The sequence below is a fragment of the Ipomoea triloba genome, chromosome 2, assembly GCF_003576645.1.
Source record: "Ipomoea triloba cultivar NCNSP0323 chromosome 2, ASM357664v1".
Lineage (NCBI taxonomy): Eukaryota > Viridiplantae > Streptophyta > Magnoliopsida > Solanales > Convolvulaceae > Ipomoea > Ipomoea triloba.
In genome coordinates, this window is record NC_044917.1 from 26,460,403 (window position 1) to 26,473,446 (window position 13,044).

General features: G+C 37.2%; 1 protein-coding gene and 1 pseudogene across 1 annotated transcript; one reads left to right on the forward strand and one right to left on the reverse strand.

Moving 5' to 3' along the window:
• Positions 1–234: 234 nt before the first annotated feature.
• On the forward strand, positions 235–7,882 carry LOC116009848 (annotated as a pseudogene).
• A 690-nt stretch (positions 7,883–8,572) lies between these two features.
• On the reverse strand, positions 8,573–10,555 carry LOC116009849 (thioredoxin-like 3-3). The gene is made up of 3 exons (XM_031249006.1): positions 10,378–10,555; positions 10,208–10,233; positions 8,573–9,081 (listed from the first exon to the last, which is right to left on the reverse strand). The coding sequence occupies exons 1-3, from the start codon at positions 10,501–10,503 to the stop codon at positions 8,862–8,864; spliced, it is 372 nt and encodes a 123-aa protein (XP_031104866.1). The 5' UTR covers positions 10,504–10,555; the 3' UTR covers positions 8,573–8,861.
• Positions 10,556–13,044: the final 2,489 nt, after the last annotated feature.

The window sequence follows — 13,044 nt, forward strand, 5'->3', positions numbered from 1 at the left end:
TAGTATTCATATTCGCTCCAAATTCATTCCGTGAACCAAACGTGCTGTTATAAAAGACCAGTCGTACGAGTCTTTTGAATGCGGTTTCTTTAACAAAAAAAATAATAATAATAATACTTTTATCCCCTGAGCTCACATGTGTGAGAATCAAATTTGCCGCCACTTCATAATGAACAACTACTGCATTAATGTCGTCAACAAGAAAAGTAATTTCCGAAAAAGAAAAACTATGGTAAAATATTTCGAGTACGGTGGCTTTGATTATGGCTCTCCAATCGATCATGTACAGTAAAGCTTTAGCTGGAAGGTCGTACAAGGTGTTTGATAATATGACAATGAATCTTTCTGTAAGTTCTCGATGCTAAAAGGATATGAAACGCTGTATAAACATTTTTTTTAAAAAATATTTCAATGTTTAACTGGGAATTGTTTCATGTGTCATTGCAATTTTCATACCTTCTCACACTTGTTGTTGTCATTTTCTTGTCAAACATCAGGTAATTGCACATTCTCTCTTTAAGGTGATGAAGATGACAAGGAAATCTATGGACACACGGCATGAATTTCTGGTGAAGTCCTACTCTATGCAATGAATGCACCTAACTGTAGGTGGACTACACTCAGCCTTGCAATATGAACCCTAGCTAGCTAGCTTAATTAGTACATATATACTTGTAAGTTGTTATAAAAAGAATGAATCTTATTTCATTTTTCTGTTATAGGCATGAACTGAATCTATATATTGTTTTTTCTGTTCTTAAGTTGCAATGGAGATTAATGATTCTCGTCGAAGAAGCGGAAGCTTTAGAATAAACAGTTCGTCCTTATGGACCAATGCGACGGATGCTTTTGCAAAGTCGTCCCGGCAGGAAGATGATGAAGCAGCACTGAAGTGGGCTGCACTTCAGAGTGTTCCAACCTTTGACCGCTTGAAGAAGGGGTTGATGACTGGATTAAGAGGAGAGACCTTTGAAGTTGATATAAACAACATTGGATATGAAGAAAAGAAAAAAATCCTTGAGAGGTTGATAAAAGTTGCAGAAAGAGATAATGAGACTTTCCTATTGAAACTTAAGGATCGCATGGAAAGGTATGACAGACATCCATTCCTTATGTGGAAAGAGATAATGAAGTGAAAGACAGAGTATATTTTGCCATATATACATGTATTTAATACTTTCTCTTCTTTTAAGACAATATCATGATTCATCTTTGGATGGATATATTAACTGATACTAGCATATATAGTTTTGGTGAACTCTGTGATTTACATACATCTTTTACTTTGCCAGGGTTGCAATTGATATTCCTAAAGTTGAGGTCAGATTTGAGCATTTAAATGTGGGTGCTGAAGCTTATGTAGGAAAAAGAGCTTTGCCTTCTGTGACAAACTTTTGCTTAAATATACTGGAGGTAACTCATGTAGATAGATAGATTTGTAGGCATTTCTGCATTACCAGCTTTTCATCTGCAGGCAAGCTTGTTGTTCTTTTGTTTCACATTTTAACATTGCTATCCCTTTGAACAGGGGCTATTGAGCTATCTCTACCTGCCTACAAGCAAAAAACACAATTCTATTCTTCGTGATGTTAGTGGAATCATCAAGCCTGGCAGGTACTAGTGCAGACTGAGTTTTATCATCAACTTGTGTTTTTTCTGGTAATTTTGGTGTTTGCTTGAGCCGGTAAAGTTTAGTTATCTATTATTTACTTATTGGATGCCTTTCAGAATGACACTGCTCTTAGGGCCTCCAAGTTCAGGGAAAACGAGCCTTCTGCTGGCATTGGCAGGGCAACTTGATCCTAGTTTGGAAGTAAAGAACAACTTGCCCTGTATTGCTTCTCTAGTAGTATTTGAAAAAAAAAAAATCCCTGCAAGTTTCTGGATTAGAATCTATTATCAATACTTTCTTTTTGATTGTTAGTGTTCTGGAAGAGTTTCTTACAATGGGCATGAAATGAATGAATTTGTACCCATGAGAACTGCTGCTTACATCAGCCAGCATGACCTCCATATTCCAGAAATGACTGCCCGAGAAACCCTGGCCTTTTCTGCAAGATGCCAAGGTGTTGGCTCCAGATATGGTTAGCATGAATCACTGTACTGAATTTATTTAACAAATTTTCTGTTTTTGTTAAATTCAGACCATATTCCATAATATTGGCAACACTAATCTTTGGTGCTCTCTATTTCTTTGTTGCAGAAATGTTAGCAGAATTATCTAGAAGAGAAAAAGCAGCAAATATTAGGCCTGATCCTGATGTAGATATTTTTATGAAGGTGACAAAGAAGTTACCTTATTTTTCGGTTTTGTTCTTTCTATTTGTACTTTTTTTTTTGGTCCAATAAAGAGATCAAAATATGTAATGAAATGCAACAAGTTGCCTTCGTCTTGGATACGAGCACTTAGATACGGAAGCACCACTATGAAGAGTCTATATGTATATATTTCAAATGAATAAGTTGCTAAGCTAATCATTTAAGACCCTTGACCCTTGGAATATGGTAGTGTTTTCCACTTGTCTTTCTGAATTTCCAATGGAGTATCTGATATAGGGCATTTCATGTATTTTCTTGTTAATATAATTCTTCGTTCAGTATGTGGTTTTTTATATTCAAACCAGTGACAAGATTTCTCTAGTCATTAAAGTCATTGGTGCAATGCTTCAGGCAGCTGCAACAGATGGTCAGAAAGCAAATGTAATGGTAGACTACATCATCAAGGTCGGAATTATAATTTCTTTTTCTAATTGAAGCATATCTATGAAGTTACCTAATTATCTTCTACTAATTTAAATTTTTAGGTTTTGGGGCTTGAAGGCTGTGAGGACACAATTGTAGGAAATGAATTGTTACGTGGTATGTCAGGAGGAGAACGAAAGAGGCTTACTGCAGGTATGTTTTTTTTTTTTTTTTCTTTTTTTGGTGGGGGTGAGGGTTAAAATTTTAAATACTTCTATTCAGTATTGAGGTATTCTAACAAGCTCAGTGACCGACCGCATTATAGGTGAAATGCTTGTTGGACCAGCAAATGTTTTGTTGATGGATGAAATATCAACTGGTTTAGACAGTTCAACTACTTTCCAAATTCTAAAATCTATCAAACATTATGTACACATTCTCCATGGAACTGCAGTGATTGCTCTTCTCCAGCCTGCACCTGAGTGTTATGATCTGTTTGATGATATTATTCTCATATCTGAAGGCCAGATCGTCTATCAGGGTCCATGTAATTGTGTGCTTGAATTTTTTGAATGCCTGGGGTTCAGATGTCCAGAAAGAAAAGGAGTGGCTGATTTCTTGCAAGAAGTAAGTGAAAGTAGTGTTGGCAGGTATAAAAGAAGAAACAGCTGCACTGAGCCTATTACTCTTTGATTGCAGGTAACATCAAGGAAAGATCAAATGCAGTATTGGATCCATAAGGACAAGCCTTACAGATTCGTGACCATAAATGAATTTTCTGAAGCATTTCAATCTTTTCACATTGGCCGCAACTTAGGAGATGAGCTTGCAACTCCATTTCAAAAGAGTAGAAGTCACCCCGCTGCTTTAACTACCAAAACATATGGAGTTAGTAAGATGGAGCTCTTGAAATCTTGTTTTTCCAGAGAAGTTCTGCTGATGAAGAGAAACTGTGTTCTTCATATATTTGAAATTGCTTGGGTGGGTACATAACTTTTTTTTTTTTTTTGGCTTATTCCTCCTATCTTGTGTGTTTTTCCATCTTTACTTTTGGAATTTTATAGTTTACTCATTGCTTTTATTCTTTTAGGTGGTGCTAATGGCATTGATTACAATGACACTGTTCATAAGGACCAATATGGAACGAAACTCACCAATTGGTGCACAGATTTACATGAGCTCCCTGTTCTTTACCCTTTCTGTCTTCATGTTTAGTGCATTACAAGAGTTAGCCCCTACTATTTTTAGGCTTCCTATTTTCTACAAGCAAAGGGACCTTCTATTTTATCCCGCCTGGGCCTATGCTATACCTACATGGATCCTCAGGATTCCCATGACATTTATTGAAGTTTCTGTCTGGGTATTCTCCACATATTATGTCATTGGTTATGATCCAAATGTTGGAAGGTGAGAGGATCCATGATTAATTAACTAACTGTGTTGCACCAGTTATCAAATTCAATGCAATAACCATTTGTCTTTTCGAATGCAGGTTACTCAAAATGTGGCTTTTAATTGTAATTTTCAGACAACTTGCATCCTTGTTATTTAGATCCGCTGCAGTAGTAGGCAGGAGTATGACTAATGCATTTGTAGTTGGTTCATTCATAATGCTTGTGCTTTTTGCATTGGGTGGCTTTATCTTGTCACGAGGTATTGCTACAAAAATGAAAAATGTTATGGAAGGAAGTATTTTATTCTTTACTCCTCAGCCTTTTTTATTATAAGTCTATTCATTGTTCTTCCAGATGATGTGAAGAAATGGTGGATCTGGGGTTATTGGATATCACCTTTGATGTATGCTCAAAATGCTATTGCAGTAAATGAATTCCTTGGAAAAAGTTGGAATACTGTGAGCATTTCTCCCACTCTCTCTATACTTGATCATGGGCTTTAGTTTTTCCACCTTCATCTCTCATCTTTTAGTGGTGTTGTATTTCTGAAAGAGTAGCTTACACATGCATTTACATTAATGTATCAAAGGTCCTTCCGTTTTCATCAGAACCATTTGGTGTTCTAGTACTCAAGTATCGTGGGCTTTTCCCCGAGGCGTACTGGTACTGGCTTGGAGTAGGGGCACTGATTGGATTCACAATTTTTTCATTCTTCGTTTATGCTCTAGCTCTGGCAAAACTAAGACGTAAAGTATTTCTACCTTAGCTTTCTTTAGTTAACCAACAGAACCATAATAGCTAATATTGATAGTTTGTGTAATATCATTTGCAGCACTGGCACAATCTCGTGCCAATATCTCAGCAGAATCACATAGCAATGAACATGATGTGAGCAATGGAGGATCCATTCAGGTATCCGATAACTCAGTTGGTCAGAAAGTATCTGATGGTAAGCTAAGCTCTAATTCACAAATATTTATGCTTTTGGGTTGATCTTCTTAAAACCTTTGCCTCCATCCTGGTATGACAGGGATCAGTAACAGAAAGCATGGGATGATCCTCCCATTTGAGCCACACTCCATTGCATTTAATGAAATTAAATATTCTGTAGACATGCCACAGGTAATATTACTGCCAGTAAATGTAAAGTATGTTTGTATAGTTGAAGCATTCTAACATTAACTTTATTGAATCTACAGGAGATGAAGATTCAGGGAGTTGAGGATAATCGTCTTGAGCTTTTGAAAGGTGTAAGCGGGGCTTTCAGGCCTGGTGTTCTGACAGCTCTCATGGGTGTTAGTGGTGCAGGTAAAACGACGCTGATGGATGTCCTGGCTGGGAGGAAAACCGGTGGATATATTGAAGGGAGCATTACGATATCTGGCTTCACAAAGAAGCAGAAAACATTTGCTCGCATTTCTGGATACTGTGAACAAAACGACATCCACTCTCCTCACCTTACAGTGTATGAATCCTTGATTTTTTCAGCTTGGCTCCGCTTACCATCAGAAGTAACTTCTGAAACTAGAAAGGTTAGTGTATAAGCTATAAATGTTGGGACACTCATTTCAGGCCTGCCTGTTGGCTTGTGTTCAACAAGCTAAGAGTTGTCTAACTTTTTTTCTGAAACTTGAGTGCAAATAACAAAATTTCATCTGTTTCTTGCTTTTCATGGCGAATGGTAATAGTTGTTCATCAAGGAGGTGATGGAGTTGGTTGAACTTACCTCTTTGAGAGAAGCGCTGGTTGGGTTACCTGGGGTGAATGGTCTATCAACTGGACAACGGAAAAGGCTGACCATCGCGGTTGAATTGGTGGCTAATCCTTCTATCATCTTCATGGATGAGCCAACCTCAGGTCTTGATGCAAGGGCAGCTGCAATAGTTATGAGGACAGTTCGGAACATTGTTGACACTGGTAGAACAATTGTGTGCACAATCCATCAGCCAAGCATCGACATATTTGAGGCTTTTGATGAGGTAAGTAATTGTAATTCCTCCTCCTGCTCAGACACATACACTTTTTTCACCTCAATCAATATACAGTAAAATTGTATTAATGGATTAATAATGCAGTTGCTCCTAATGACACTAGGAGGGCAGGAAATTTATGTTGGCCCACTGGGGCATCATTCTTCCCATTTAATAGCTTATTTTGAGGTAGTTCTCTGGCAAGGCATTTTTACTGTCTTTTTTCTTCAATAAGAACTTATTCATATGGAGTAGTTTTTCCCCTGCATCTAGAGCATTGAAGGCATCAGCAAGATAAGAAATGGTTATAATCCTGCAACATGGGTTCTGGAAAATACAACGCGTGAAAAAGAAGAGGCTCTGGGGATAAATTTCAATGAGATGTACAGAAAATCACAACTGTACCAGTAAGTTTTCCAACTCAGTACTCACGGCCTTTCTTGACTCAATTCAAAGCATGCCTACAGAAACAACGATGGTCCTACTGGCACAACACGTCGTACACTGCAATTAGAGCCCTTTTCACTACTGTTATTGCATTGCTGTTTGGTACTATGTTCTGGGATCTTGGTGGAAAGAGGTAGTTAGTTAGTTAATCTTCAACTTCACGCTTATAATTAGTTCAAAACCAACCAACCAACCGCGCTTAGTTCTCATCAGTGCCACTTCAATTCCTCATCCCGATTTACAGGAGTAGGGCACAGGACTTGTTCAATGCCATGGGTTCCATGTATGCAGCTGTTCTCTTTATCGGTACTCTAAATGCATTCACTGTTGAACAAGTAGTTGTAGTAGAAAGAACAGTATTTTACAGAGAAAGAGCTGCAGGGATGTATTCCACCATGCCTTTCGCCTTTGCAATGGTAAATTACATCTGAATTAACTCCAAAAAACAGTATTATATTCTCGATCATATCAGCAACCATATATATGCATGCATGCTGTTTTCTGATTCTAGTCTGGTATGCAGATTGTGATTGAGCTCCCATATATTCTGATGCAAGCAGTTGTATACGGCGCCATAGTGTATTCCATGATTGGACTCGAGTGGAAAGCCGAGAAGTTTTTGTGGTACCTTTTCATTATGTTCTTGACATTCTTGTACTCCACTTTCCTGGGCATGATGGCAGTGGCCATGACTCCAAATGTGGACATTGCATCCATTGTGGCAACTGCTTCGTTCGGGATATGGAACCTCTTCTCTGGCTTCTTGATTCCACGGCCTGTAAGCTAGCTCGCTCGCTCTCTCTCTCTCTCAACCCCCTTCTTCATTTCGATCTGTTAGTTTATCCCCGGCCCCCAAGAACATATATATATATATATATATATATATATATATATATGACAGTTTCTTGCATATATATCATATCATGACAGCATGCTCCGGTGTGGTGGAGATGGAATTTTCTGCTCTCACCTGTTGCTTGGACGCTGTACGGATTGGTGGCTTCCCAGTTCGGAGATGTTCAGGATGTTTTGGAGACATCTGACACGGTGGAGACCTTCTTGAGAACCTATTTTGGTTACAGACGTGATTTTTTGGGAGAAACTGCAGCCATTCTCTCTGCATTTGTTCTGTTCTTTGCTCTCATGTTTGCTTTCTGCATGAAGATATTCCATTTCCAGAAGCGTTAATACTATAAGCACCCTACACAAACTGTAATTCCAACAATTACATAACTTTTTAATTTCATTCTCAGATCAATTATGTTTAAAAGCATACTGTAAATTGTAACTCTAAAAAAATTTAGATGCATTGTAACTCTGATATTACATTGTAACAGAGTCAATAATACTAAAAAGAAAAAATAAATTTAGATGCATATTATAATGAAATGATTCTAATGTAGTATTATCTCTAAGTTGATGCACTCTGCATATCACTTCCTCATTTGTTCAAATATGTGCATACCTTTTGGTAATCCGTGCCAGTTTTTCTCCTAATCCAATAAAGATAGAGCAATTTATATTTCTTTTGCATATACTTTTCAATTTGGATCAACTAATGGATTGTTGTGTTTCTTAACGTTGGAGAGTTGTACTTGGCAACTAATTAACACAAGTGAATTTTCTTGTCAAAGGGTTTCTTTTGCATATACTTGCAAGTGAATTTTCTTGGCAACTTTTGCATATACTAGCTTATTTTCGCAAATGAAATGATTTCTTTTGCATATACTTCCTCATTTTATTTATTTATTTATTTATTTATTTATTTTTAATTCTAGAGAATAAGCTATTTGTGAGGTCTCCACGTCATGACACGAAAAATGCAAGGTTTGTGTAATACACATTTTTTTTAAAATTGATTCTTTCTTCCGAGAATGCTAGGAGGTGAACTTAAACAAAAGGTGAACACTTTGTAATTTAGAGGGAAGATATGCACTTTAATTTGTAATTTCTGGTGCATAACTCCCTCCTTCCTCTTTCTTCTACTGAAAAACCTTAGCTTTCTGCGAGCGTACGAACATTCGATAGTATATAAGGTGGAGGCGTTACGAGAAGGGGTGGGTGGGTGGGTAGGAAGGATTGAAAAATCTTTGAAATTAAAATTACAATTTTGTTTGTACAGTGCAAATTAAAAGTGAACAATTAATTTACCAAACATTTTCTTTTACAACCAACTAATACTAACAGTCAAACTAGTTAACCCAACTAACTTAATCAGCTCTCAGCCATTTGGCAAACACCTTTCAGACTCCAGATTTTGCTTTTAAATTTTGATAAGAGAAAAAACATGGCGGATTACAGTAGTTGATAACAGCAATAGTACATCTATGGTGTTTTTCTAACACTGAATGACAGACTGCTTTCCCCTCTAAGAGTGCAACCATAGCCTGTCATGCAGTCTCTCTTCTCCTGCACCGAACATCTCATCAACCCTCTCGCCATCTCGATAGAAATGAAAAGTTGGCGTGTACCGGATGTTCAGAGTAGTCTCTGGACAAGCATCGATATCAGCATACACGAACGAGAGTTTAGAGAACTTGTTACTCAACTCAGAGAATGCGGGAAGCATCTGGCTGCAAACACCACACCTGAAAATGATGAAAGTGGCTTATTTCAGTGCAGATAATTAGCAGACAATCAGCTTAAAATTGTTTCCTTGTTCTTTCAAGCTGTCTGTACTTTTGAAACAAAGGGGGGAGTTTGGGATCACTATAAACATAAGAAGAAATCACCATTTTAGACCAAGAAATTCAAACAGGATATCTGTGTTCAAAGATTTATAGAGCGGGATGTGCAATCAATGTTAAACTCCTAACATATTTTGAGAGTCTAGTTTAACGAGGCCACATCACTCGTTCACTCCTCAAACCACAAGAAAACTAGGAGGTGAGGTGCAAGCTCATAGGAAATACTCCATTGCAAATCACCAGCCATCAGAAGAATTTTTCAAATTGAGAGAAAAATCCAGATTGCAGACAGCCCATATTCAAGTTTTGTTTTTTTTTGAGTGTCGAGGGAAACCCACAGCTACTATAGAGGGTGTGCACTAGGTAAACGCCGTCTTGTGACCCTAACTGACAACAGATCACAAGGAGGTAAACCAGCTTAGATTGTCCATAGCTGATTGACTCAAACCAAGAAGGCCAATAGATCGGCAAAGGATCACAAGAAGATAAACCAATCTAGGTTATCCATAGCTAACTAGCTCAAACCAAGAAAGCCAACCGCGACCAAACTCCTAATTCATTTTGAAGGTCAAAGTTGAGGCCATATCACTCCACTCCACACCGGCACAACCCACCACAGACCAGGTGGTGGAGGTGCAAATTCAATGGATATACTAACTCCAAAGCAGAATCATTAAGCATTGGAAAAATGTCCCAATTTCAGACATAAAATTCAGATTGGATATCCATAGTCAAGGAGTTATCCCCAGAGGACAGAGCAATTAGCACTTTTAAAATGATCTTATAACATATTTACACAACAAAAAATTGTGAAAAAAAAAACCTACCTTCAACAAATCAGGTCAAGGCCAGTATAAAACATTGTTCTAAAGAAGAGAACGAACAAATTATCTTCACTTTCCTCTAAACAAACTTCATTTTAGATCTTTCTAGCAGAATTCATCTAAATTCAAGTTCAACTAAAGCTTTGATTTTAGCATTGAAAGCAAAGCACATATAATAAGCTTTATGGAAGTTCAGAACATACCAAGATGCGCCATAGTTAATAACGGCCTGCAATAACAGTTTTCGAAATTGGAATTCAGCACATTTATGCATCTAGGGTTATCTGAATCTGTGGGCAGACACACATGCATATGCAGATATACAAAAAAGATGGATAAAATTCAAAAGTTGAGGGAAAGAATATATACTTACTGGGGTTTTGGAAGTTCTGATTTGGTGAAAGATGTCCTTTAGGTTATCATCACCGGCGGCTATAACAAGGTTTCCAGGTTGAGTACTGCGTGGATTTTCCTTGTGTTCTTTGCCATTCTGCTCCATTTTTGCTTCCCTTCTGTGTTCTAATCTTTTTATCTTCTCTACAGCAGTTAACTATCCCTCATGACCCTCAACCCCCAGCTTATATTATGACCACTACAAATTTGGTGAAAAAAAATATATGGATAAAATTTGTTAATACATTACTTAATCAAAATAATTTACATAATTAAATACTATATTAATCAAATTTGGGATTTTGTTCGACCTGCACGAATTTTTGTTTGGGGTTTTGTTCGACCTGCACGAATTTTAGTTTGGGGTTTTGTTCGACTTGAACGAATTTTCGTTTGGGGTGTGCACATGCCTCGTCATGACACCTTAATAAAAATAAAAAATAAAAAATAAAAAAAGAGGAAAAAAAATGTTCGGTGAGGCAATGGCTTTGGGTGCGCGCACAACCCCAAAGTGGTGCTTAAGTCATTAGGTATCCCTCGGAGTGAGGGGTTCATTTTTAGTTATAGAAATAGAGTTAGGAACTAACTTAGGATGTGCATATTAGGATAGGCATGCATTACATGCACATTTGTATTTTTTATCTCACTTTTTGCAGGAAGATATCTAGTCCATACCCGTGGAAATGAAGTTCTGAAAAGCTCACTGGACTTGAAGAACCACTAGAGTTTCAACTGGGAGAAGCTGATCAAGCTGCATGAACAACCAAGACAATCCCTTATAGTCCTTAATGATTACGTTTTTGGTTATGCTCTTTCTCCCTTAGCTAGTTTTTTTTCCACTGGATTTTTCTTAGCCTAAGGTTTTTTAACGAGGCAACCAACATAAATCATGTCCCTCATGCTCAACTCAGACTTGAGGGGTTCATCACGGACTATCAAGGCATTCAGACCGGGGAGACTGCTCGCAACAAGTTGGCCGTCGTCGGGAACACATTTTACTTCTCGAACCTGACGACTTTCGCAGATTCAAGAAGTGGGAACTTGTGACGGGTAAATATCCTCGAGGACTGCTGTATGTGTATTATTGTATCCCTAAAAGGTCGAGTATCCCTTAAAAATTATTAAGGGGCAAGTGACATTTGGAGAATATTATATTCCTGAAGGGTCAAGTCTTATTTCTATATAAATTAAAGGACCAGACCCTCCCTTGTTATATCATCTAAGATTCACTCTTGGCTATTGAGTATTCCTCTAAGCCAGTCCTTCTTTCTGCTTCCATGAGAGTTCATCAGGGAAGAAACCATGGCTCTCCTTCCTCCTCTTCCTACATTCATGTATACACACGCTATACACTACGTACACAATCAAACATACATGGTGTAAATCTGTACCCCTGTTTAGATTTACACCATCACATTTATATATTTATCTAGACAAACATATTTTTATAAAAAACACATAAAGACAATATATATATATATATATATATATATATATATATATATATATATATAAAATAAAAAGTAATAACTAAATATTCTTAATATAAACATGAAAACTAAGTTAATATTAATCATTTTAATATAAAATAGATTACGTGTGTTGTTTTATTTATTTATTACTTTAAAATTATTTTAGGGTGTGTTTGGTTGACAGGTTTAACTATCAGGAATTAGTATCAAAATCATTGTTATTGTTATTGTTTGGTTGACAGGTTTTTAGAATACTACTATCGGTTTTGATTATGTCATTAATTGCAAAATTCATCCCCTAATAAAATAAGAGTTTCATTTCCCTTCCTCCTCCGCTTTCCCAACTATTAATAATCATTCTCATTCCACCATACTACCAAACATGCAAAATACTTTCACCAAAACCCATTACTACACCATTACCAAGTATTTGATACCCATTCCGATTCTGATTCCATGTGCGAACCAAACACTCTCTTAATATAATCATATGCGAACAATACTTCCCGTAATGCACCACAATGTAATGCACTAACTACAAAATGCACCACATACCAAAAATGCACTACACCGCATCTTAGGGTGCATTTATGGGTACCTAATGGTGAATGACTGCACAGAAAGCACTGCCCACACAGGAAGCTGACCCCTATACATACATATATATAGAAATGAGAGTTAATACCTACTAAGGTCCTCCGAGTATAGTGGTTTAGCCACGTTTAGTCCTAAACTTCCAAATTATCACATGTGGTCCTTTGACTTTCAAATTGTTACCATCGGTGATCCAAGTTAACCACCCAAGGTCCTTCAACTATCAAGTTTTAACCACACATGGTCCTTCAACTATCAAATTTTAACCACTCATGACCCTTACAAGAAGACCATGAATGGTTAAATTTTGAAAATTGAAGGACCATGAGTGGTAACCATATACCACAGATAGTAACAATTTGAAAGTCGAAGGACCATAGGTGGTAATTTGAAAGTTTAGGACTAAACGTGGCTAAATCACTATACTCAGAGGACCGCATATGGCATTAACTCATAGAAATGGGTTCCTGTGCGGTTGACTTTCTTAGGTGTGATTGTACGGTTGCTTAGGTGCGAGTTTTTCCTTTGTAAGGTGTGTGATTTGTGTACTTAAGGTGCGTCAACTAAAGCTTTAAGTGTCC

Bases quoted from the DNA above. Each gene is read 5' to 3' on its own strand.
- LOC116009849 (XM_031249006.1), bottom strand. From the start codon at position 10,503: ATGGAGCAGAATGGCAAAGAACACAAGGAAAATCCACGCAGTACTCAA. The intron at 10,234-10,377 runs GTAAGTATATAT...CTGTTATTGCAG, and splicing joins TCAGAACTTCCAAAACCCCA to GCCGTTATTAACTATGGCGC. The intron at 9,082-10,207 runs GTATGTTCTGAA...CATCATTTTCAG, and splicing joins ATTAACTATGGCGCATCTTG to GTGTGGTGTTTGCAGCCAGA.